Source organism: Oryza sativa, chromosome 1 (genome assembly GCF_034140825.1).
Source record: "Oryza sativa Japonica Group chromosome 1, ASM3414082v1".
In the NCBI taxonomy this organism is placed as follows: domain Eukaryota; kingdom Viridiplantae; phylum Streptophyta; class Magnoliopsida; order Poales; family Poaceae; genus Oryza; species Oryza sativa.
Genome location: NC_089035.1, coordinates 43,090,544 through 43,115,166, shown reverse-complemented (window position 1 = coordinate 43,115,166; position 24,623 = coordinate 43,090,544). Strand labels below are relative to the sequence as shown.

General features: G+C 41.4%; 6 protein-coding genes across 9 annotated transcripts; 1 reads left to right on the top strand and 5 right to left on the bottom strand.

Annotated features, from left to right (window-relative positions):
* Positions 1–1,089: 1,089 nt before the first annotated feature.
* Positions 1,090–2,449, bottom strand: LOC4324459 (uncharacterized). Its single transcript, XM_015765796.3, has 2 exons — positions 2,022–2,449; positions 1,090–1,581 (listed from the first exon to the last, which is right to left on the bottom strand). The coding sequence occupies exons 1-2, from the start codon at positions 2,364–2,366 to the stop codon at positions 1,378–1,380; spliced, it is 549 nt and encodes a 182-aa protein (XP_015621282.1). The 5' UTR covers positions 2,367–2,449; the 3' UTR covers positions 1,090–1,377.
* Positions 2,450–5,269: 2,820 nt separating this feature from the next.
* Positions 5,270–6,295, bottom strand: LOC107278089 (uncharacterized). The gene is made up of 2 exons (XM_015790044.3): positions 6,049–6,295; positions 5,270–5,961 (listed from the first exon to the last, which is right to left on the bottom strand). Exons 1-2 carry the CDS (start codon positions 6,238–6,240, stop codon positions 5,524–5,526), a joined length of 630 nt encoding a protein of 209 aa, XP_015645530.1. The 5' UTR covers positions 6,241–6,295; the 3' UTR covers positions 5,270–5,523.
* A 1,962-nt stretch (positions 6,296–8,257) lies between these two features.
* LOC4324458 (thioredoxin Y, chloroplastic-like) lies at positions 8,258–11,895 on the bottom strand. 3 transcript variants are annotated; one of them, XM_026022495.2, is made up of 5 exons: positions 11,682–11,895; positions 10,884–10,972; positions 10,113–10,290; positions 9,921–9,994; positions 8,258–8,515 (listed from the first exon to the last, which is right to left on the bottom strand). In XM_026022495.2, the coding sequence occupies exons 1-4, from the start codon at positions 11,853–11,855 to the stop codon at positions 9,929–9,931; spliced, it is 507 nt and encodes a 168-aa protein (XP_025878280.1). In that variant the 5' UTR covers positions 11,856–11,895; the 3' UTR covers positions 8,258–8,515; positions 9,921–9,928. The 3 variants fall into 3 exon arrangements, with proteins under 3 accessions (XP_025878280.1, XP_015622279.1, NP_001415040.1); XM_015766793.3 differs by lacking the exon at positions 8,258–8,515 and adding an exon at positions 8,689–8,984; NM_001428111.1 differs by lacking the exon at positions 8,258–8,515 and adding an exon at positions 8,692–8,964.
* Positions 11,896–12,072: 177 nt separating this feature from the next.
* LOC4324558 (syntaxin-61) lies at positions 12,073–15,074 on the top strand. Its single transcript, XM_015769670.3, has 7 exons — positions 12,073–12,260; positions 13,149–13,262; positions 13,423–13,536; positions 13,863–14,017; positions 14,274–14,364; positions 14,529–14,594; positions 14,844–15,074. The coding sequence occupies exons 1-7, from the start codon at positions 12,207–12,209 to the stop codon at positions 14,952–14,954; spliced, it is 705 nt and encodes a 234-aa protein (XP_015625156.1). The 5' UTR covers positions 12,073–12,206; the 3' UTR covers positions 14,955–15,074.
* Positions 15,075–15,406: 332 nt separating this feature from the next.
* On the bottom strand, positions 15,407–17,046 carry LOC4324557 (cationic peroxidase SPC4). 2 transcript variants are annotated; one of them, XM_015769656.3, is made up of 2 exons: positions 16,542–17,046; positions 15,407–16,165 (listed from the first exon to the last, which is right to left on the bottom strand). In XM_015769656.3, the coding sequence occupies exons 1-2, from the start codon at positions 16,998–17,000 to the stop codon at positions 15,542–15,544; spliced, it is 1,083 nt and encodes a 360-aa protein (XP_015625142.1). In that variant the 5' UTR covers positions 17,001–17,046; the 3' UTR covers positions 15,407–15,541. The 2 variants fall into 2 exon arrangements, with proteins under 2 accessions (XP_015625142.1, XP_015625146.1); XM_015769660.3 differs by having other exon boundaries at positions 16,548–17,046.
* A 3,008-nt stretch (positions 17,047–20,054) lies between these two features.
* Positions 20,055–21,364, bottom strand: LOC4324556 (cationic peroxidase SPC4). Its single transcript, XM_015765438.3, has one exon. The coding sequence runs from the start codon at positions 21,275–21,277 to the stop codon at positions 20,207–20,209; it is 1,071 nt and encodes a 356-aa protein (XP_015620924.1). The 5' UTR covers positions 21,278–21,364; the 3' UTR covers positions 20,055–20,206.
* Between the last annotated feature and the right edge of the window lie 3,259 nt (positions 21,365–24,623).

Genomic DNA, 24,623 nt, shown 5'->3' with positions numbered 1-24,623 from the left:
TCTCTTTTCTTCTTCACTTAAACACATCCAAATGAGTAGTTATTTGGGGATGGAGACAGTAAATTAGAATGTGAAGTGGCCCATATGGTATCTATGTAATTAATTTTCTAATCTATGGTCCCCAAGGGTAAAAAGAAATCAAGAGAAATATTAATTAATAAAATAAGAGGATAAGGCTACGATAAGGCTATTGTGCATCGTGAAACACTTTCATTGTGAATAACTCGAAGTGCATGATCTTCACAAGAATTTGATGAAAATTTGAGCTAATTAATATAAAGTCTAGCAAAATATTAGCATTAATTACCCTCAGCAATTATACAAGGCATAGAGAGCAGCATGTCAACCAGCACCTTTATTTTCCCAAAGAGCTGGCTCTTGTCTTATTCAAGAATTGTTAATTATATCGAAGATTTGGTAAATAGTATTCACGTGAAGAGTTTACATGATTGGCCAAATAAAATATTCTGCATGCTAGCACATTAATATATTCTACTTATTGGCCCGTTATGCGGCAAAGCTGTGTTTGTTTTGAGATGTTATTTTGAGCTTAGATTTTTCTTTTTACCAGTTTTCATTTATCCAAGTGTAATATGTTTGTTGAGAAATAAACATTTCTAGAATTTTTTTCCCAAATAGAAATATTCCAAAAAGAAATATCACCAATTATTGTTGCTTGGTTCATTCTTATTCCATCTCATATATATATCTAAGAAATCAAACTAATTCTAAATAACTATACAACATTTATATATCCTAGAAAAAGTACAAGTATTCATGGGATATTTTTTTAGTTTGTGCGCCAAAGGCGCACCGATTTTCTAGTATTGTACTAGAGAAACATCATATCTAATACTCCCTCCATCCCAAAATGTTTGACGCCGTTGACTTTTTTTAAAAAAATTTGACCGTTTGTTTTATTCAAAAAATTTAAGTAATTATTAATTCTTTTCCTATCATTTGATTTACTGTTAACTATACTTTTATGTCTATATAGTTTTACACATTTCATAAAAGTTTTTGAACAAGACGAACGCTCAAACATATTTAAAAAAGTCAACGGCGTCAAATATTTAGGGATGGAGGGAGTACGAGGAAGCAGTTTCTATCATCACGGTAGAATTCATCGATCCGATGGCCACACGTTTACAGAAATCACAGTACATATATAGATGTACGTACACACATACACTGGTTTGGAATAAGGCGCGCGGCCGCGGCGGCGAAATTGTGGGTGAGCAACGTATATACGTGTACGTACGTACATCCTTGCTCATCTTATTGTACCGTATATATACGTACGTAGTAGCCAGTATTTATTTAGTGGTACGTACGTACGCATGGATTATTAATAATTTGGGGGTGATTAATAATTAATCAGTTGCAGTAGTAGCCCTGCTGCTGCGGCATCCTGGCGTAGCCGTACTGCTGCTCCTTGGCGCCGTAGCTGGCCTGCTTCTGCTCGCGGTGCTCGTGGTAGGCGTAGCCGCCGGCGCCCACCGCCGCCACCGCCGCCACGCCCTGCTCGATCCTGTGCCTCTGCGCGTTCGCCGGGTCCTTCTTCGCCTGGTGCCCCTCATACTGATCATCCAACACATCGTATATATTACCGATCGATATATATATATTCAGCTAATTTAATAAGCAGTTTTACAATCCTTGAGAATGTATTATGATGTACGTACCAAAAGTTTTAATGTAAACGTGTGGTATACATCTTAAAAACCATAAAATTGCTCTAATTTAATATAATGCTATCTCTGTTTTTCAATAGATGATGTCGTTGGTTTTCATCACAAATTTAACCATTCATTTTATTTAAAAAATTGTGTATTTATATTTTTATTTATTTATTTTATCACTTAACGTACTTTAAGCATGATTTACATCTTATATAGTTATATAAAATTTTTGAATAAATGAATTGTTAAATATGTGTTTAAAATTTGACGGTATCATCTATAAAAAAAAGGAGGGAATACATCAAGAATTATTCGAAGATGAGAAGATCTAAGACATACGAGAGCGAAGGCGCCGCTGGCGAGGGCGCCGATCTCGCCGACGCGCTCGCGCTGCTTGTGCTCGCGCTCCTCCCGCTTGTAGTACTCCTGCTGCTGGCCGCCGCCGTAGCCGTAGCCGCCATGGCCGCTCTGCTGCCTCATCAGGTACTCCTGCGAGTGCATGGAGTTGTTCCTCCTCCCACGGTCGATCTCGCCGCCCTCGCTGTAGTAGTCGTCGGTGTGGGACTCCACCCTCATGCCACCATGCCCGTGCCCGTGCCCGTGACCGTGGCCGTGCCCGTGGCCGTGCTGCCTGCCGGTGGTCTCGTAGCACTCGTCCACGGTGCTGGAGTAGTACTCCGTCATTGTTGGTCGGTTTCTCTCCTGCAGCTAGCTACTTCTCCGATCAGGTGGTGGTGCAAGGGAAGTTCTTTGCTTTGCTTGCTGAATATGTGGGGGTGGATTTGGGTGCTATTTATAGTGTGGCGAGTGACAGTGACGGGTGAAGATGGACGGCTTGGATTAATTCACAACGATTTGTTGATGATCGCCGCTCTGTTAATAATTGGCAGTTACTTATTTTGGTACTATCTCCATATTTTAATGTACGACGCCGTTAACTTTTTATCCAACGTTTGACCATTCGTCTTATTCAAAAAATGTATGTAATTGTCTTTTTTTTATTGTGACTAGATTCATCATCAAATGTTCTTTAAGCATGATATTAATATTTTCATATTTGCACAAAAATTTTGAATAAAACAAATAGTCAAACGTTGATCGAAAAGTCAACGGCGTCATACATTAAAATACGGAGGGAGTATTTGTTAGCTAGCTAGCTAAGCCTTGCCTGCCTAATTGACACCGGCCTGATGTAACTTAAGAGCAGGTACAATAGTAGGCTATAAACCAGCTGCAAACATATTTTAAGAAGACAAATAAGGAGAGAGAAGAGCAGCGGGCTACAGATTTATAGCCAGCTGTAGCACAAACTTTAAGATACAGTGTGTGTATGACAGGTGGGACCAGATATTAATAGTGTAGTATGTAATTATTGTATAAATGAGCTATTAGATTAGTTATAGATGAATTGAAGTTAGTAGTTGGCTATAAACTTGCTCTAAAGGCGCCACCACGGCAGGAATCGCTACCACCCCTTGGATGACACGATTGGATCAGTAGATGTAGAACCCAGCTACGTACTCTCCACTTTTTTTTAGTAACGTCATTGATTATATAAATGATGTTTGATCATTTATCTTATCCAAAATATTTATATAAATGTTATTTACTGTGAATTATTTTATCATCAAAAAGTACATATGTTACTTTTGAAAGTTTTTTAAGTTATAACTTTCAAATAAAATATAATTATACTGTAATTATATTGTAACTAGAATATTAACATTATAAGTCTTATATAACTAGTATGCAATTGTTGCAAAACCATCCTGGCGCAAGTAGCATTCGGATCGCGAGTCACGAGTTCGATATTTGCCGCACACACAGATGAAAGCACATGTCTTTTTTTTTCCTACTCTCCTGCAACATGAATTTTGATTCATATTCGGTGGTCTAAATTTTGAAAGTTTCTAGTAATACTTCTAAAATTCATGGCTTGTACTTTACATATTTACACTAATAATAAGATAGATTGTTAAACATTATGTCAAAATTCAACAACATCATCTATTAAAGAACGGAAATAGTACAAAACAACATTTGAAGGAAAAGATGTTCACACAAAGGTTTCCTACTACTAGTACTAACATTTTATACCACCTTCATTGGCCAATCAATGAAGAATCCTTCACCTACATTGTAAGAGTCATACGTTGATGATATACATATATAGTAGTTTCTTAAGATTCTTGTGCGCGTTGTTTTCTCTCTTTTTAAAAAAGGGTATGCGATTATTCACCAGTTGGGAGCATATCAGCATTTTTATCTTCTTTCCTCGCCGCACTCGGTAAAGTTATTCTCTATCGAGAAATGGCAACACCATTTGCATTTCATCTTGTTCTTCCTCTGACAAGAGAATTTCACATCTTCAGTGTTAAAAGGAAAGCATCCACACACGCGTCCTGACGACAGATTCTTCATCCATGTCCTGGATGATAATAATGCACGCATGCCGACAATTTTCAGAATGTTTAATGAATTGAACATATATATGAAGACCCCGGCTTAAACAAAGTAAACGCACAGCATAGCAAACAGTAATACAGTATGATGCCTTTAATTAAGGCACGGATCAAATTAATATGTTCCAACAGAGACTAAATAAACAGGAACCGAGGCTATATGTCCAAATTAATTATATAGTGGGAGCAAATAATTAGATAAATGGAGATAATTAAAACAAGTCTTTGGACAACTATAATGTTTCTAGCTAGATACGCATTTCATTATTTTTCAACTCATCAATAAACACTTTGATAAGTAAGCTTAATAATCCCAATTCCCAATCCCTAAGTCAATTATAGACGGACAAAACATCGTCCTCCTAGGTCGAGCACTGTATGAATATTTATGGCACACTACTTATTCTATACTCAACCAGATAGATATTCTTGTACAGATGCTGGAATCCACAATCACTCACCACATGACATCGCACAATAATAATGGAGCAATATAATATAATGCAGCAGGCAAATCACACCTTTAGCTATCGGAAACGCGGCCCAGTATCACGGCCCACCCAATAGGCAACAGCCGACCACTACGCGGGGCCCGCGAAGGTCGATTGTAATGGGCCATCTATTCTTCGCCCTGTGGGGATTAGTTTGGGCCAATAGACCACCACGCGGCCCGTCATCGGGAGTGGGCCCGAAGACACTCAGTCCGCGTCGCCTCGCATCTCCCCTGCAGCTAGTAGCTCTCAGTCCTTGCCGCCTGCTCGACGAAATGCCTCGCCGCCGGCACACCGTCTCTCCTTCAGCTTCCTCGTCGACGACGAGGAGGATGCACATGCCACTGAAGCGCCCGTGAAACAGCCAGACGTACGTGAAGAAATAAACTAGCTGGCCATATAGCCTTAGTCGGATTGAACACTCAAAGGTTGAGTTGAGCGCAGGTATAGATCGATCGACTAACTGATCGACAGCGAATGAAACCAAATCTTATTCTTCTTCTTCTGGAGGAACTCAGGCAATTCAGCGATTGAATTATCCTGGCTTTGTGAAGAAAGCCAAAGAAATTAACAGTCTTAATCCGAACCAAACCATATATACAGTATAGTATAACATTCATAGTCTATATTACAATAGGAGAATACTCCATATAACCATCGATCGGGTGGTACACACTGAACACACAGTAGCATACATACATACACTAGCTAAGCTAGCTATCTGCCTAGATGCGTCTATGCATCCATTAACTTCTTATTATATACTCACTCCATTCTAAAATATACGAATCTAAAAAACATCAATTCAGATTCATAGTATTAGATTGCGTATGATTCAACGTTAAGTTGCTATATTTTAAGATGGATGATCGAACGAACTATCTTGTACTAGTAGTGGTAGTATATGGGCCGTAGGTAGCTACTGGTAGCTGGCTGGTGGCCTCCTCCTGCTGTTGGTGGTGGTGCACTGCCGGCGGCGCCATACTGGTTCGGCGGCCGGATCATCCTGTGGACGATCTTCACCTTTCTGGTGGTGGTCGGTTTGGACATAATGCCATACTTTAGCATCTCCTTCTCCCTCTCGAGCTTCTCCACTTCGGGCTCGCGCGGCCACCTGCCCTTGCTGCCGTGGTACCCGCCGATGTCGCCGTACGCCCTCCTGCCGCCGCCGCCGCCGCCGTGCCCGTCTCTCCTCACTATGGGTTCGTCTTCGTAGTCGTCGTTGTCATCGCTGGTGCGCAGCCGCTCATCTCTTTCAACGACGTTCTGTTCGACGATCTCCGGCACCTGCACCTTCGTCTCCACCACGGATGGCGTCCGATTGTCCTTCATCCACACAGTCATATCATACAGATGAGATCGATAGATGAATTTTGGTTGAATTTGATCGTGAGATCGAATTGAATTACCTACCGACGCTACAATTTCGTCGTCCTCCTCCTCCTCCTTCATTCTCTCTATCATCTCAAGCTGGGCGGGGGTGGGCCACCTGGTCTTGGTGCGGGCAAGCTCGTCCTGCATCCTCATGGCGCCGTGACCGTGACCCTTCCTCCTGCAATCATCGTAGTCGGTGCGGACGTGGATCGCCTCGATCGACCTTCTCATCGATCTTTCTCTCTCGATCGTGCACCACTAACAAGGTGTGGTGTGCTCTTCAGCTTTGGTTGATGTGAGTGCCGGTGGAGGGGACTATATATTTGTAGCGTCTCGCGAGTGAGACTAAGGTCTTTTTCTTTCTTCTAATACAGTCTCAGTTTTTGTTAGCACGTATTTTAAATTGTGCATCATGCAAAAACTTTATATATATATATATATATATATATATATATATATATATATATATATATATATATATATATATAGGACACTCATATGGGGCACCATGGTGCCCGGGCACCATGGTATCTAATGCACAAAATCACTCAAATTTTTCAAAATTTTCAAATTGTGAGTATATACCTAGTTATAATAATTTGATTCATACCTATACTTATCAACAAAACAACTCAAATTTAACTTTATTTCACAATCCATGATTACATACCTAACTAATTATATGTATGGATGCTATATACCTAGAATCAAAATCTAACAAAAACAAGTTCAAATTCAGTTCAAACTTGCTTTAAACTAGTTAGTAAAGTAGTTAATGTTAATACCTAGGTAATTGAAAAAGTTTCATACTCATTTGAATTGGGTATATACTCAATTTCAACAATGGTGCCCGGGCACCATGGAGCACCAAACAAATATATATATATATATAAGTTACGCATTTTAAATGGTGCATCACGCGAAAACGTAACATCAGATAAATCCATTTCATGAGTATAAAATAATTAAAATTTAATTAATCAAACATCGCTGGCTAAGGGGAGCGCCCACAATGGAAAAGATAATTTTGTTTGGTGCAATGCAAAAGATAATTTTGGTAACTGGCTAAGGGGAGTGCCTAGACCCCAAAAAAATTGATTTTATTTGGTGCTAGTGCTCTATGTTGGTCAATTTGGCGTTGCCGTAATGATATAGTTTTTAATCATAAAAGAATGTCTAACATCATGCAGGTTATCTTCATGTGTTCCAATTGGCTTCACTCTTGTTGTATGATGCTTTCACAGGAACACCAAGACACTATGCGCAATGGTGCTACGCGTTTGGAATTGGTAGCCAAGAAACTTTTATTCCAGTTTGGATGGCGCAGTACCTACAGAATTTCATGATAGAATCTACGTGATTTTAAAAAAACTTTATCTTAGTAGATCATATTATCGGTAGAAGTTGGGGGTTTGTCCCATCTCATCTTTTTTAAGTTATTTTCTGTTCACTACTGAACTTTTTGGTTGTGTGCCTACAGGCAGAGGCCGGAGATGTAACCATTTTCATTATCTAAAAAAAATTTAATCAAACATCGATGACTCTCTCGTTTCGTGAACCTAAACTTAATCTTCATCTTGAAGTCTACCGAACGGGACCTAATGATAATCACGACAAACGGTGAGGATTTACTTCGTCATGATGACTGGTGTATGGTTATGTAGTACCCGTAGTGGTAGGATACTAAGGAAAAGCCATACAACATGCAACATGGACTAGTGGTTTAAGGGGTAATTTGGAACCATGCCATTATAATTTTTTAAAGTTTAAGATATGCCATCAGTATCTCAATGACATGTAGGACCCCATATGAGTCAATAACATGTAGGTCAGGATGACATATCTCAAATTTTGCACAATTATAATGGTATGGTTCCAATTTTCCCTTTAAGGGAATGCGGTGAAAGAAAATTTATTGAGAAAATATATTTTTAAAATATGAAGCAAATAATACATTTCAATAATCCAGTGAATAAACTGAAAATAATGGGGCCTTAAGATTCCCGTGCGCATTGTCTTATTTGCTTTGGAGAAAAGGGATGTGCGTTAATTTGCCAATTGGGACCATACCAACCTATTTTTAACTGCGCCACTCAGTAAAGTTATTCTGTGTTTAAGAAATAACGGCATCATTTGCTTTTTTTTTTTCATCTTGATCTTTTATCAAGAGAGTTTTTTCATATCTCCAGTAGGTAAAGAAAATGCGAGCATATCAACACGTCCTTATGACAAACACAGGCCGACAATCTTGAACAACTGCTTGAACAGAGTAAGGGCACAGTAGCAGACGATGTTTTCTTTACGTAGTTCTCACGATGATGCCTTCGCGTTCCAGACAGGGATTGCATAACTAACAAATAGAAAAGAAGATTACAGGACGACAATCTGAACGCAAAACATCCTCCTCAAAAACAGCACCAAATGCACACTTCATAATTTTCTCCACAAACAACAGATAACCTTGATGGAGTGTCTCTTAGATGCTAGAATCCACAATCGCTCAGCACTAAAATGGAGCAAAGAAGTGGTCAAGTGAGAATTATTTCATTCCCCAACATGCCTTAAAATACTATATACATGCTTCAACTTAACTAAAGGACGACCCGTATAAAATTATAAATCGCCTTTTCTGGATGCAAACCAGAATTACCACAGCCAATTTTAAGTAAATAGTCCGCATTTCAAAAGGTAAAATGATAAGGTAATTTCCCTCAGAATTGATAAATACAGTAAATGGTGCCCAGAGGTACAAAGTATAATCATCAGTTAGTTCACACAATTTTACAACAACATAAAAAAAAAACAGACCACAGAAGATCAGCAAGCTGCATCTTAGGTGTTTGCACCCATATCTTGTTTGCTGGGATTTGAGGTAATTTAAAAAAGACAGCATCAATTCACGGAGAATCAATTGTTCACCTATACTGTTGTCCACAAGAAAATTGGTAGCTTCCGCTGGTACGAATAATAGTATTCTGAAGTCAGTACAGAGCATCCGTTAGGATAACATATAAACACAATCCAGTAGGGATTCTTTAGTTAATGCATAGTTATGTAAAACAGTGTCTAACTTTGATACTTTGATTTTCCATAATTCATATTATTGAACACCTCATCTATAAGCTCATTATTGGCTTGATGTCCCAAAACAAGTAATTAGATTATATTACACAAGCATATACTAGCTAGTTTGTTATACTACACTTCTATAGTATGATTACTGTGGTTGTTTGCATACAGAATAAGAGAAACAAGAAAAATCAGATTCAGTTCATTCAGCAAACCATGTAACATTCAGTCTAGAATAGTCAGGAAAGAAAATCCAAATGGCATTTACTAATACCAGTAGTATCTCCCACCAATACTTATATTGTTAAAGAAGCCCGTTCAGTATTTCACACTACTTGTAAGTTTTAAGTTCTAACTAGGCGAATAACATGGAAAGTGGCCACAATATGCGATCATAGAAAGGAATAGGAGCTAACTAAAGTTGGATGCTAACAGATCTCAATTCACCAAGGCGCGGAAAAAAAATATGGTGAACCAGCATGACGAATAGAGAAGGTGTTTTCTAAAAAAAACTTTTGCATAACTAACTGTACTTATTACAAAACTATGTTATCGTGATATTTCAGACCTATATTTCAGAGAGTTCATTACAAGGTACAGAAGACAAGGTTTAGTCCATGACCTTGCCCAGTTATATAAATAAAAATATCAAATAACAGTGACTCATGTCACTTCAGTAATGTATCTGAGATGTAGATGCAGAAAGAACTATCGAATACCATTCATGCATAACTAACAAATAATGAATAATGTGCACCAATAATACTCAAACATGTAAATGCAGATGCGATGGGTAGCAATACAAATGTCAGGGACAATTTTCTGCCCAGCTCAGTGCTCACCACACATGCTACTTTGCAACCTCCAAAGCACTCTCAATCTGTTGGATTAGTTGATTAGCAGGCAGCGCTCCCTCCTGCATTGCCAAAACAAAAATGAAAAACAGCATAGACCACAAAAAAAGAGATAACCTCATTATTGTTAGCATTAACAAATCAATTAAAATTGAGAAAAGGTGGATCCTCAAAACTTACAAAGCGATGACAAGGTTTCCCATTCTTGAAGATAATAAAAGTTGGCAATGCTTCAATTTGGTAACGATTAGCAATGCTTGTGTACTTCTCTGTATCAATTTTTACGACTTGAATCTTATCGCCTAACTTTTCGCTTACTTCCTGAAGTATAGGAACCATGTATTGACATGGACCACACCTGACAAAAGGAAGATAAATAAATAAATGGAGAGATACACTCAAAATGCGTTTATCAATCTTCCTACTAACAAGCCAAGAACTGCTAAGCCATCATATTATCTGAATGGTGAGTAACCGTTATCAATGAGCAATCACTTTGTCAGTTTGGTGTTGGGAGTTGCCAAAGTGGTAGAGAGAATACGGCCAGACTATTATTCTCTCTTTTTTTTCTCCCATAAGGAAGAAATAGATTTGATCTAAGATTTTGATTAAAAACAAAAACAACACAACAGCACCTTGCAAGCCTACACGATGGACAATAAACATACACTTGTCTTCTCCCTTTATCCATGGAAACACTAAAGATTGGACAAAAAAAAATTGATCCCATTAATAATGTGTTTGCATTACTCAATGTGCAGGGAATTCCACATTCACTTTCACAAGGTCAGTGATGCATTCAGGTAGGAACAGGACATTACCTCCATCAAAACTAACTCCTTAAGGTCTAACACTGTGAGAATTGGAGTACATAAATCTAGTACAGAGCACTGATAGTGATATAACCCATCAAGACATTTGGAACACAGTTTACTCTTACCAGTAGCTTACCAAGTTGCATAGAAGTCGACTAGTACAGGCTTTTCAGACTTCTCCAGTAACTCGTCAAACGAAGAGAACGTCTGTTTCTTCGCTTGAACCTATTCAAATAAACATACAAACAATTTTTAGAAACGGAATATCAATATTATGTTAACAGTAACTATCAAATTAATTAGAAAGACATCCATGAATATAAGCACATTGAAGGATTGGAGAAAATACTGATTTGGATTGATGATGGTTAATAAACCTATGATGAATATCTGGTTACACAGCATTACATCTAATCATATATAGTTACATTCATGAAAGATTTCCAACCGATATGGGTCCGCAACAGGTGTGGTTAGCAAAAATAAAACTAAGTCTAAAAATATTCATGACATACAGCCATCAAATCAAGTAACTGATGCTGCACAGTGATATGTGAAGAAATGACAAATAGTAGGGACATCAAATTGTTGACTCAATTATTCCACGGGCAATAGAAGTACAGAAATGGTGGCTTTGGCTTACACTGGTCCCAGAAAGACTGAACTGGGACCAACAAATCTATTGGATAACTCATAGCCCCAAATTTCACTTCGTTGTCATCTAAAATCGATCCAGGCCAGATCACCACAGCAACAGCTAGTACTTGATGCAGCGAAATCACTACGAAATGCTGCATCAAAGCACGGCAAACCAACGAGCAACCCGAACGAAGCTGCAACAGCTAGTACTTGATGCAGCGAAATCACTACGAAATGCTGCATCAAAGCAAGGCAAACCAACGAGTAACCCGAACGAAGCTCGCGGGGGGCTCACCCGCAGCGTGGCGCCACGGCGGGACGGCGCGGCCGCTCGCCGAAGCCCCGCCGCCACCACCACCGGCGCGGCGGAGCGGAGCGGCGCCGCCGACGAGCGCGCGACGAGGGCCGCGGGGCGGCACGGCGTGGGCGACGCCGCCGCGGCGGTGGTGGTGGAGGTGAAGGCCGCCATGGAATCTCGCGCGCGCCTTCTAGGGTTTTGTGGCTGGCTTACCCTTATCCCGGCGATTCGGGAGGAAGAAGACCAGGTGCGCCAGCGTGGTGCACCCGGTCCACCACGTAGATGCGTGGACTGGTTTTCGTGGACCGAGTCCACGGTCCACGGGCCAGCAGCCACCAACCTGCCTGGCCCACGGCCCACTACCTCCTCTGCGCAACCGAAGCAAGGTGACGCATCCGATCTCCGCACCAAACTCCTCGTGGTGGTTTCGCAGCTCTCCTGCGAGCGAATTCTAGGGTTTGGGAGGAAATCCAATCCCTCCAAATCCGGATTCGTTTTGGAAGACGTTTTGGAGGAGGTAGCATGAGCTCGGCGCAGGATCCGTTCTACATCGTCCGGGAGGAGATCCAGGACTCGGTAATTCTTGCTCTTTCTCTCCTTTGTCCCTTTCTCCGCTTCCAGCAAATGCGAAATTAGTTGCCGTCGTCCTGTATGCATATGGATCAAAACCAAAAATTCGAGCGTTTGCGCGCAGACATACCCCTTAGTTGCTTGATTCTGACCGATTTTGTAGATTATGCCGATCGTCCTGTTTCTGTTCAGATGCTACCTGTGATTTGGGATGTCTTTTATGTCTAGCGATGCCACCAAAAGGATTAAGAGTACAGATTTGTCGGTACACTGTAAGAAATGTCTATCCAATTTAGAGTAGTTCCAACGTATGCTAGGATGACATGTTGTGTCCAATGGGCTTGAGGAATGGGACTGGGTGACAGGGCGTGGGAAATTGACAACAGTCTGGTGTTGCATTTTTAACATTTTTGATGTAATGATGGAAGAATTGTAATTATGTTCTTGAACAGACCTTGAACAGATTTGTGTTAAGTTGGTAGCTGATACACTTATATTATCACTGAATTGCCATGTTACAGACTCCATCACTAATTGGTCCTATTAAGCTCATAACTCATGACCCCTTAAGATTAAGAACTGTTGGAGTAGCTTTTCTGTTTAACTCATAGTTTCAGAAACATTCTGCACCATCATGCTGTTCACTGTGCTATTCTACCATTCCTGAATATACATCTTCCTTGCATCTCTATTGTTAACTCCCTCACACATTCAGAAACATATTTCATCCTCATGCATTTTACTATGCTAGATTTTGTTATCGCTGAAGATATAGCCCCTTCGTGTTATTGTGCTGCTTATTTCCTTCATAACTTCGAAAACATATCACACCATCAACACACATGCATCTATCTTATTCTTCTAATACTGAGGATAAAGATATTTCTGTGACAGATTGATAAGTTGCAAACTACTTTCCATCGATGGGAGAAAACACCGTCAAACACAGGAGAACATGTTCATTTGACAAAGGAGCTTCATACCAGCTGTGAAAGCATTGAGTGGCAGGTGAGAAAACAGGGAATATCAGTGCTGTCATTCTTTGATGTTTTTGGTACAGGAAGAAGCCGCTGTTGCATTTAATATATTAGAGTTACTTATCGGAATATCTGTTTTCTTCTTCCTGCACAGTTGTTCTGGTATAACTGGTGTTTTTTTATGTTGGAAGGTGGATGAGTTGGAAAAGACAATCTTAGTTGCATCAAGAGATCCAGCGTACTATGGACTGGACGAAGTTGAGCTTTCTAGACGACGGAACTGGATTGGTTCTGCTCGTAATCAGGTATTTCTTGATGTTTCATCTTGTTTCGCTTTTTATGTTATATAAACTGCTGGGTGACTTATTGGAACTTTACAAATTATACTTATACTACAGATTTCATGTGCCTTTTCGTTTGCGCCTATTTCATTTTCATAGGATTATCAATTAGGTATATCCTGATCATGTGTGAGCATCTTAGAAATACAATGACTGCTAAACATGATATACAGTGGCGTGGGAAAAAAAAAGACACGAGAATAATTTTGATGTTACTGTGTTCTGAACTCTATGTAGCCAATGCAAGTTTCATCTACGCTGGATTCCTGTTTACGGGTAAACATATCCAGGTTGCTGCAGTCAGGAGATCTGTTGAAAAGGGGAAGAGTAATTCAACTTTCTCGGCGCACCAAGACATGGGCACAAGCAGAAGTAACCACTACACTGCACAAGACAATGATGACTTCATTGCTTCAGAATCAGATAGACAGCTTCTACTTATGAGGTCAATTTTCATTCTGCTACATTTATTGCATTTTGCAATTTTGCAAATACTTTAGTTAGAAATATATATTGTCTGCCCTGCACATATAATATGAGCACTGCATTTATGTTTCTGTTAATGGTTAGCTGGTTGATGCATAATCTTCGAGTTACACTTGGAATTGCTAAGAAGGATATATTTTTGGTTCTAGCAGTGTAAAGTTCATATAGCCTGATGTTCTGCACTTATCTGATAACTGTACTTAATTTACCTTCAGGCAGCAGGATGAGGAACTTGATGAGCTTAGCGAAAGTGTTCAAAGGATTGGTGGTGTAGGGCTAACCATACACGAAGAGCTGTCTGGACAGGTATTGCCCTTGTCACACGGCAAATTGATGGAGATGTTGCCTAATGAGCCAAAAAATGTTCACTACAGGGCCATTCAGTCTCTTTTTTTTTTTTGGCTGGGAGTGTAGCACTCTAAAAAGAACATGTCAGCTGAAGTAACTGGGAACGTCTTGCTTTTTTACAGGAAAGGATCTTAAACGACCTAAGCTTGGAGATGGAAACTACTTCAAACAGACTTGACTTCGTGCAGGTTAGTTGCTTCATTATAAAGCATGACGCCGTCGTTGTTTCTTGTATTCAAGATAGTTTAAATTTCCACAAGTTATTTGTTGATGTGCACTAGATGCTTATATTTATGTTTCAGCTAGCAATTTTTATTGCTGAATCAGTTAACAAGCCTGTACCATGTCATACTTATTTGCTGCATTCAAGTTGTGTAGAAGTTCCTGGAAATTAGAGTAGTGCCCTGAAATTATTTTCCTCTCATTGCCTGGTGCAGAAAAGAGTGGCGATGGTCATGAAAAAGGCTGGCATAAAAGGGCAGATTATGCTGATCCTCTTCCTTGTGGTTCTGTTCATTATACTTTTCGTGTTGGTGTTCTTGACATAACGCACTAGTGTTCCAAGCCTCGTGTTTTGCGGCTGTACCTACCTACTGTAAGCTGTGGAGAACAGAAAACAAATACACGAGTTGCTCATATCTTTCAAATCCTACCTGATTATTGCTCCATCTCTATTATGATCTTTTTATTTCATACGCCCTATTTTTTTCTCCAACAAAAGTTGGATAAACTTTTAATACTCGTGGCACGCTTTTCAAACTGCTAAACGGTATGTTTCGTGCGGTAACTTTCTATATGAAAGTTGTTCTAAAATATCAGATTAATCCATTTTTCAAGTTTGTAATATTAAAAGGTCACATGTTATTAGCACCTTGTTTTCCGTGAAACATTTAATCTTTATCTTCATTTTCAGGAGATTCGAAACACTACCAGTCTACCTGTGATTAATATATCTTTCACATAAATAAACAAATGATCATGTCATGCAAAATCATGCGTATACCATCACTTGCCCTCATCACTGAATTTATTTCACTAAGATTGCATACAAGCAAGGCCATAAGTTGAAAGCATACAGCTGCTAATCCACTAATCCAGGCTAACTAGTAGTAGTCCCAGAGTATTATTTTATTATCTAGAAAACGAAGCTGTCTGCAACCTCGAGGACGGACCACGGGAGGTCGCCGGCGGCGACGGTGCCGGGGTTTCTGGCTGAGCAGTTCCGGCGAACCTGGCCCTGCGAGCCGGTGAGCACGCTGATCTGCCCCATCTTCACCATGGACACGGCGAACTGGTCGAAGAATGCCTTCTCGTCGGCGGCGAACTTTTCGACGATGGGCTTGGTGGCGGCGTCGGCGAAGAGGTCCTGGTCGGAGGTGAAGAGCCCCTCCCGGTTGACAAGGTTGACGTAGTACATGTTGTCGAACACGTTGGGCGTCCGGACGTCGTTCGGCGTCCGGCGGTCGGTGCCCGCCGCCGGGCAGGTTCGCCGGAGCCGGCCGGCGAAGGTGGCGTTCATGGCCGGGTCCCGGCGCGGGAAGAGGCGGCCCTCGAAGGAGCTGCAGTGCGCGAGGCCCACGGTGTGGCCGCCGGAGAGCGCCACCAGGTCGGTGGCGTCGAGCTTGATCTTGGCCAGGGCGTCCAGCAGCGCCGGCACGGCGGCGGTCGGCGGCGGCAGCCCGCTCAGCACGTCCTGCTGCGACGCGAACTCGGCGCTGTCTCGCCGCCCCAGTGGCACCTTGTACTCCGGCCCTCCTGACTACACGTCAAAAATAATAATAGTAAAAGTAAATTTCAGATACTTTAAATTATCATAAAACTATAAATTGTGAAATTTCATAAATATTGATTTAGTAAAAAACTTGGATATTTATAACTCAGGCATAACATAAATGCTAAGAATTTAAACCCTATAAGCTATAATTTTGTGCTAATTAATTATTAAATCTATAGTTTTTATGATAAATTTATTGTTAAATATATATTTCTAATACATTATCTTAAATCTGTATTTTTACAATAATTTGATCAAGTATATATAGTTCTATAAAATTTACTTAAAAAGTATAAATAATTTTCGATTATACACAACACGCCCTCACGATCATGCAAACTGTAAGACTCTAAATTTATACGTTTACCGCGACGACAGAGTCGCGGGCGGCGAGAGCGAGGATGTCGGAGCAGGAGACGACGGAGGCGCCGCACGCCTTCTCAAGGCGGTCGCGGATGTCGTTGACGGCCTTGAACGCTGACGGGCGCAGCGTGAGGTTGGGCGGCGCCTGCCGCTCGCCGGGGCCGGTGGCGGAGCCGTCGAGCAGCACGGAGGCGTCGCAGCCCTGCACGAAGCAGTCGTGGAAGTGGAGCCGGAGCAGGCCGGCGGCGAGGCCGATGTCCTTGCGGACGGCGTCCCTGACGAACTTCCTCACGACGGACTCCGCCTTGGGGCAGCTCTTCCTGTAGAAGTCGAACGACAGGCCACTCACCACCGGCGGCTGCCGCGTCGCGTCGGCGTTGCCGTCGCCGGCAGCCGCCGGAGCGCACAGGCAAGCGACGGCAGCTACCAGCATTACCAGCGTCGTCGCAGAAGCCATTTCCTCCCGTAATTGTATTTCTACTGCTCTAAGTGTAAGCTCGTACTGAACATACGCAGCTGTAGGCTTCAATTTATAGGGGAGTATATTTTGATATCTCCATAGGATTTCCTCTCGTTGTTTGCATGTTACTAGAAAAATTTTGAGAAGATGTATTAACATATGATATATGTTCAAATTCAATTTTTACATCTCACAGTCAAAAAACAAATTTGACTGTGAGTATATGTTCACTGGCTGTAATTTAATTTTTTTTACGAGATGTAGAATTTGAACTAGTATATTTGTAGAGTGATATATTATATATTAATATATCTTCTCTATAGTTTTTAATTTTTTTTCATGATCATTTAAGTGACATGTAAATAACGAGGGAATATTTATGGATGGATCAAAATAGTTTCATAATTGATAGGGATTTTGTTTTTGGACATTTAAAATATTATTAATCAAACTTGTCATGCATGCATGTTGACGTAGGTGAATGCAGGATGCTTTGTGAGATGCAAGATATGGGCGAGAAGAGAACAACCGATCCTATCTCCCTACGTCCTGGGTGTCGGTGTACTGTTGATTTTATCGGTTTCTCCAGGAGTTGGGAGTGCAGGGTAGCGCTCTTGGCCAAACACGTCGACCACTCTGCTGTTCCTGCCCATACCGTGTACACGTTTGCTATAAACGCAGCAAACTAAGAACCTCGGTGGCATGATCTGAAAGTGCTAAGAATTAAGTGAAAAATCTTGAAGATGATGTGAATTGAATGGCATATTCTGAAAATTCTCATCTACTTTAGCATCATATGATCGAGTAGGTTGTACGTGTTCGTTCAGATATATCGAATAATCTGAGTGTCATGCATGGTGCACAAATTGAAGTGTGGTTTTAGCCACTTTCATTGACCAAGCAGTGAGGCATTAGTCCGACAACAATCTTGTTGGTTCACATATCACTGTGCATAGAAACAATTCTAATCCCTCAAGGGGATATCTTCTTGTTCTTTGCATATCACTTAAATGGTTATAAAAAAATTGAGAATGTATATTAACATGTGATATAACACTCCACGAACATGCAAGTTCAAATTCAACTTCTACATCTCGTAACAAAAAAACAAATTAAACTACAGCTAGTTAACGTATATTTAAAGTCAAATCTGTTTTTTTGCGAGATATAGAAGTTGAATTTTTATTTGCATGTTTATGGAGTGATATATCACATGTTAATATATCTTTCTAATTTTTTTAATTTTCTTTATAACCATTTGAGTGACATGCAAATAACTCGAGGGAATCAAAATCCTCTTCCGCCTGTGCAGCACAAGAGCGTACACGTACTGAGTCGTGGCGGATGAGAGAGGTTGCACCTGGCGCTATGTTGCAGATCAGCCACTAGCAACTACTGTACCAGTCCAGCCACACTAGTAGTCACCGTGCCCATCATTCATCCGGCCGGCCGGTCTGTCCCCTGATACACTGCCGTTGCATTGTTTGTGTGCATTACAGAGTTTTTAAGATGGATTAAACGTTAAAAGGATGAGTAGTTAATAGTCTCATTTTACGTGTTTGTAATAAAAGATACATACCAGATTTCAGTTTATTTGACTTTATTTGAAAAGATGTAAGGCTACAAGAATACACGCACGCATGTACGTACTGGCAAATTAATGGAAGCAACAAACTTTTGCTGATCAAGAAACTAGGGAGAGGATTTGGTGATCCTTTATCACTCGAGTGGACATGTACACTCGTTTTATCCACTTCCTAGCTAGAGATATAATCCAAGGAAGGTGCATGCATGTCCTGTTTTCTTTATCGATCTGGGTTTGCTATCAAGGAAATTATTTTCCTCCTCAATTTCTCTAGAGGATTCCTTTCCAAACTCAAACAAGATCAGTATGGATATTCGAAACGCACCATGACCGAATCGAATAACTGACTTACCCTGCAACTTTTTTTATTTTTACAGAATTGACTTGCACTGCTTGCAATCCGCACAGACAAGAGAAACAAGAGGCATCGAATCGAATCAAATTATCGAAGCAAATACAGTAATATATTATGGCCGATGTACAAAGCGGCGGCGGCGGCGGCATCACCGTCACCGCCGTGGCGGAGCGGGACGGCGAGAGCGGCTACGGCGCGGCGGTGTTCTTCGCCTGCCTACCCGGCGCGCTGATCGCCATTGGCGTCCTCATGGTGCTCTACTACCGCTCCCACCATGGCCATGGAGCGCTGGCCGTCTTCCTCCTCGTGCTGTCCGTCTTCGTCTTCCTATCCGTGTGCTTCTGTTGCATAGGTCTCGTGCAACTCGCCATCCACGGCAGCCTTCCCCTGGAAGAAGACAGGGTTGCTGCTGCTGTTGATCATCCATTAGACGCCGTCTGATGATTTAATTTTGATTTGATTTTAAATTCAGTATTCATCTGAATTGTGATTCCGATCGAGCTCAAACATGAACATGATTATCTTGAATTCAAATCTTTATTGAAACGAATTTCAGATTGGGTTATTTGAGGGCTAAGTTTTTTGTTTGATAGGATAAGTTCCTAATTTAAAAAGACTGCATATATCTGGTTGGATGTAGAGGCCAGGTAAAAAAATATCCTTATAAAAAATGATTAGCCACCCACATTGTTTGTTAGATTGCTTAGTTTCTACTTAAGGTTAAGTTTGGCTTACTATACGCAAAATCAATAGCCAAGGTTCTCCTATACTAGGTGATTTCTTGAATTGTAATGGTTGATTTCCAAATCACCAAAGTTGCATGGATCCAATAAATCCTATATATTTGGGGAGTAGATTCTGATCCCTCGAGGGGATATCCCCTCGTACACCTTTTTTCTTTCAAATTTGATATAAATAGTTGTGAAAATTTCTGAAAAAAAAACAATGTAGAGGTTGAATTTGTCTTTTTATATCTCGACGTGTGAATCACATTTGGACTTAAGATTTTGTGGAGCTGTATAGATATGTTATATGAATATTGTCAAAATTTTCCAGAATTTTTCATAACCGTTTTGATGTTTTTAAGCAAACGAGGGGATATCCTCTCGAGGGATTTAAATAGTTTTCATATATTCAACTTTATTTGCAAATAAAAAATAAGCTACAAAATACACGCAAGTGTACATACTCATGACATTTGGAAGCAACAAAATATTTATCAAGGAAATAAGCTTAATTAAACTAGCCATCCTTGTTAGCACCCTACAGCACCAAGCTCTCGGCGGCCTCAGCGACGGTCTCCACGACGGACCAAGCACGGTCGCCGGCGGCGGCGGCGTTGGACACCGAACAGCGCTTGCGGATCTGCCCCTGCGAGCCGGTGAGCACCTCGATCATGCCCATCTTGACGACGGAGTAGACGTACTGGTCGAAGAAGGCCGACTGGTCGACGGCGAACTTGGTGACGATCGGCTTGGTGGTTGCGTTGAAGAAGAGGCCCTGGTCGGAGGTGAAGAGGCCCTGGCGGTTTTGCAGGTCGACGTAGTACTTGTTGTCGAAGGTGTTGGGCGTCCGGATGTCGTTGACGGTGGTGTCGTTGGTGTTCAGCACCGGGCAGGTGACCTTGAGGTGGCCGGCGAACCACTTGTCCATGGTGGGGTCGACTTGAGGGAAGAGGCGCTTGTCGAAGGAAGTGCAGTGCGCGATGCCGACGGTGTGCGCGCCGGAGAGGGCGACGAGGTCGTGGGCGTCGAGCTTGAGCTTGCCCAGCGCTTCGAGGAGCGTGGTGACGTTGGAGTCCGGCGACGGGAGCGCGCTCAGGACGGCGTCCTCAGACGCGAAACTGGAGCCGTCGTGGCGGCCGAGGGGAACATCGTACCACGGGCCACCGGCGAGGAGGACGGAGTCGCGGGCGGCGAGGGTGACGATGTCGGAGCAGGACACGACGGTGTCGCCGCATTCCCTGTCGAGCAGGTCGCGGAGATCGTCGATGGCGTCGAACGCCGACTTGCGGAGGGTCTTGTTCGGCGGCGCCAACTTCTCGCTCTTCTCGGTGGGTGTGCTGTCGAGCAGGATGGAGGCGTCGCAGCCCTGGACGAAGCAGTCGTGGAAGTGGAGCCGGATCAGCGCCGCGGCGAGGCCGACGTCCTTGGCGATGGCGTCCTGCAGGAACTCGAACACGACGGCCTCCGCCTGCGGGCAACTCGCGTCGTAGTAGCCCAACGACAACCCCTTCGCCAACGGCGGCATCCTCGCCGCCGCCGAGCTGCACACCAGCGCAGCCGCGGCGGCGAGCAGCAGCATGCCGGCAGTAGCACTAGTCCTGGACGCCATGGTCGATCGATATAGCTAAGTTTACTTAGCTCTCGTCGTACTCGTACTGATCGATCAACCGTGTGCCGTCCTCCGAGGATTTCCATCGCTTTTATAGCGGACGCGCACTACTTGCGAGTGTCGTGATGAAATTGATGGATTTGGTGCGTGCATCTGCGATTTTTCCACGAGGTCGTTGGAATCGTCGAAAAATCTATGATAGGTCTATTATATGAACGCATGCGCGAACAAATTGCAGCGGACTGAGACTGGCTGATGCGGCGAACGATCGAGCGAGCTTGTCGGGATTGAGCAAATTGGCAGCACAAGTGGATGGCTTTTTTTTTCTTTTTGGTTGAAACTTTACAAGTGGAGGTTGGTGCATAGTACAATGCACAAATGCTCATAGGCGGCTATATAAGGATTAGTAGCAAATTTAGTTATGTATAAAGAAAAACCCTTAACTTGGCGATTTTTCACATATGTGTAATCTCGCAAATTGAATTATAGCTAGGCTCGCCGTTTTTTTTTCCCCTTTTTTCCAACGAGCTAGCACGATTCTTTGGAGAGAAAGATCAATAATGTGTGATTCGCTTCAAATGGTTCAACCTTCTTCCGTTGAATTATTCGAAAGAAGTCTTACGAATGAGTGGTGCACACAGCTCCTCCATCGGAATCCATGCATGCATAAATTAGCTGTCGTTGTTTAAGGGTGGGCGACGGGCCGGCGGCTACGCTGATCAGTTTATCATCATTGAAAAATAAGAATAAGCTGATGAAGAAAGAAAAACACAAGCAAATTTAACTACTCACACAAATATAAATTGAATCCGATTCATATTCCTCAACCATAAAACTAGATAAATCGACCCCTCTAACTATCAAAACCGTTTAAAATGACTACATCAACTGTTTTTAAAAGCGGTTTTTCGTTGACTTGGTGTTCACGTGACATCCCAATCATTAAAAAAAATAGAGTGGGTTCCACCTATCATCCCCTCCATCTCCATTTCTGACCTCTCTCTCTCTCCCATATCGATTTTTTTCAGTCTCACATTGCCCACCACCATCAGAATTCAGAAAGATGTCCTGGAAAGTTGGAATATTCATGTCCCCTGCTATTGCTTTTTCCATCGCCCCCGCTCGAGTTGAACTGTTGAAGAAGAGGTGGTGGTGTTTCACGGGGTTCAGCCTCAGGCCGTCAGCCCCTTGTACAAGGCCAGGACCGGCCACCACTCAGGTAAAGCAGATTAAGTGCTATGCCGACGAGCTTAGACTGACTTCTTTCCTAGCTTTCTCAACTCATCTTCTTCGTTTTTTACACATACACTTTTCAAACCGCTAAACGGTGTGTTTTTTGCAAAAAAATTCTATACGAAAATTGCTTAAAAAATCATATTAATCTATTTTTCAAAAAAATGCTCCATCCAATTCAGGTTATAAGACGTTTTGACTTTGCTCAAAGTCAAATTATTTCAAGCTTGATTAAGTTTATAGACAAATATATTAATATTGATAATACTAAATTAGTTTCATCAAATCAATAATTGAATATATTTTCATAATAATTTTGTCTTGGGTTAAAAATGTTACTACTTTTTCTGTAAACTTGGTCAAACTTAAAGCAGTTTGACTTTCACTAAACTCAAAATGTCTTATAACCTGAAATGGAGGGAGTAGCTGCTAATGAGCCGCTCCATTTTATGTGCCAAGAGATTTGTTCCCAACCAGTAGTAACGAACACAGCCGTAATTGGTTATGCCTGACGAACTCTTGACCTTCACTTCACATACTCCATCCTCTGTGCACAGGGGCAGATCCAAGAACAAAAATTGGGAGGAGGGGGGCTCAATTACACAGTTTGTTCAACCTCCAGCCATTTAGAAGCCTTAAGTTTATCATTCATTTTAAAAAAATTAAAGGGGATGCTCTGGGAGGTATCCATGGGCCTTGTGGGTGTAGGGGGGACTCGAAACCCCCCGCACCCACGTTGGATCCACCCCTGTCTGTGCATATATCTATGTGATCCAATATGCGCATGCATCCAATATGTGCATGGTTAGGTTGTCACGTCAATGTCCTACACTTCTGTCTTCTGCATGGGCTAAAAAAAACGGCCCATCGAAGTTAGTAGGCCCAAAAAATTTTGAAGGCTGAACCGCCACTTTTTCGCAGGGTGCATAAGCAATCGATTCCCAAACAAATTTTATTTTATTCATTCCTTCAAATATCAAAGTTTGATCTCTGAACTAACATGCGGATTATAAAATGCAGCTAGCATTAACAGACTAGCAACCGATGAGCGTACATAAAGCGGGGAAACTATTTTGATGGATGCTAGCTGCCTAGCTGCATTTTATAATCCACCCAAACGGTTATTTTAAAAAAATATCATCCAAACAGTTATAAAAAAATTATATAAAATTTGATAATGTTCGTACAACATATCTATACAACTCCACAAAATTTTAGATCCAAACTCAACTCACACATCGACATATAGAAAAGACAAACTTATGAATAGTAGCATATTGTATACAAAATTTGTCTCTCTTTTTTTAATCTTAGTGGGTATGTCAAATTTTAGCTTGATTTTTGGTGGACCGATAGATATCACTATACTCTACATTGTCAAATCTATATCTATATCTATACCTAATTAAAAAATAAGTAAGGTTTTCGGTTGATTTTTTTCTTCCGTCATTAAAGGGTGGGCCCACGTGATTATTTCGCCGCTAATCCGTGAATCCGGATGCATTACGACGATCTCTGAGCTCCGCAAATAAAAGAGAATGGAAAAAAAAAAGAGAAACCTAGCGAGCAGCCCGGCAGCCAGCCTACAGAGCAGAGAAGCAGCAGCCCAGCACAACATAGTTCTGCGTGATATAGTAGTAACCGAGCACTGTAGCACGAATAATACCACCTAAATAGGAGGCTTGCCTGAGATTATTAACACTAAATAAAGTTTGTGTTTGGATCTGTGTCTACTAGGAATTGGATTTAAAAAAAGGAACAATTTCATTATTTTGGGAAAGTAAAAAAAAAATCACATGTCTTTCTTTTTTAAAAAAACATGTAACCACCAACAAAATGAATTATTTACTGACAAAATAAATTACTTTTAGAAAATAGAAAACAATCACGTGTCTTTGTTTTTTAAAAAAACATGTAGTCACCAACAAAATGAATCGTGTTTACATCCAGATTTTTTCCCTCATCCACATCAATTTTTTTTCATTCGTTGTATGTTTTTGTTCTAATTTTTTTAGAGTGAGATGATACACCACTTTTTTTTTTCTTTCCATTCATCGTACGATTTCCTTCTGATTTTTTGAGTGAAAGCGATTATGCAATTGGAGTACAGTGA

Coding starts and splice junctions, on each gene's coding strand:
- LOC4324459 (XM_015765796.3), bottom strand. CDS start 2,366: ATGACGGAGTACTACTCCAGCACCGTGGACGAGTGCTACGAGACCACC. Junction 1,582..2,021: donor CCAGCGGCGCCTTCGCTCTC/GTATGTCTTAGA, acceptor TTGGATGATCAG/TATGAGGGGCACCAGGCGAA.
- LOC107278089 (XM_015790044.3), bottom strand. CDS start 6,240: ATGAGAAGGTCGATCGAGGCGATCCACGTCCGCACCGACTACGATGAT. Junction 5,962..6,048: donor ACGACGAAATTGTAGCGTCG/GTAGGTAATTCA, acceptor GTGTGGATGAAG/GACAATCGGACGCCATCCGT.
- LOC4324458 (XM_026022495.2), bottom strand. CDS start 11,855: ATGGCGGCCTTCACCTCCACCACCACCGCCGCGGCGGCGTCGCCCACG. Junction 10,973..11,681: donor GCCGTGGCGCCACGCTGCGG/GTGAGCCCCCCG, acceptor TTATTTGAATAG/GTTCAAGCGAAGAAACAGAC. Junction 9,995..10,112: donor GGAAACCTTGTCATCGCTTT/GTAAGTTTTGAG, acceptor TTGGCAATGCAG/GAGGGAGCGCTGCCTGCTAA.
- LOC4324558 (XM_015769670.3), top strand. CDS start 12,207: ATGAGCTCGGCGCAGGATCCGTTCTACATCGTCCGGGAGGAGATCCAG. Junction 13,263..13,422: donor GTGAAAGCATTGAGTGGCAG/GTGAGAAAACAG, acceptor TTATGTTGGAAG/GTGGATGAGTTGGAAAAGAC. Junction 14,018..14,273: donor AGACAGCTTCTACTTATGAG/GTCAATTTTCAT, acceptor ATTTACCTTCAG/GCAGCAGGATGAGGAACTTG.
- LOC4324557 (XM_015769656.3), bottom strand. CDS start 17,000: ATGGCTTCTGCGACGACGCTGGTAATGCTGGTAGCTGCCGTCGCTTGC. Junction 16,166..16,541: donor ACTCTGTCGTCGCGGTAAAC/GTATAAATTTAG, acceptor TTTGACGTGTAG/TCAGGAGGGCCGGAGTACAA.
- LOC4324556 (XM_015765438.3), bottom strand. CDS start 21,277: ATGGCGTCCAGGACTAGTGCTACTGCCGGCATGCTGCTGCTCGCCGCC.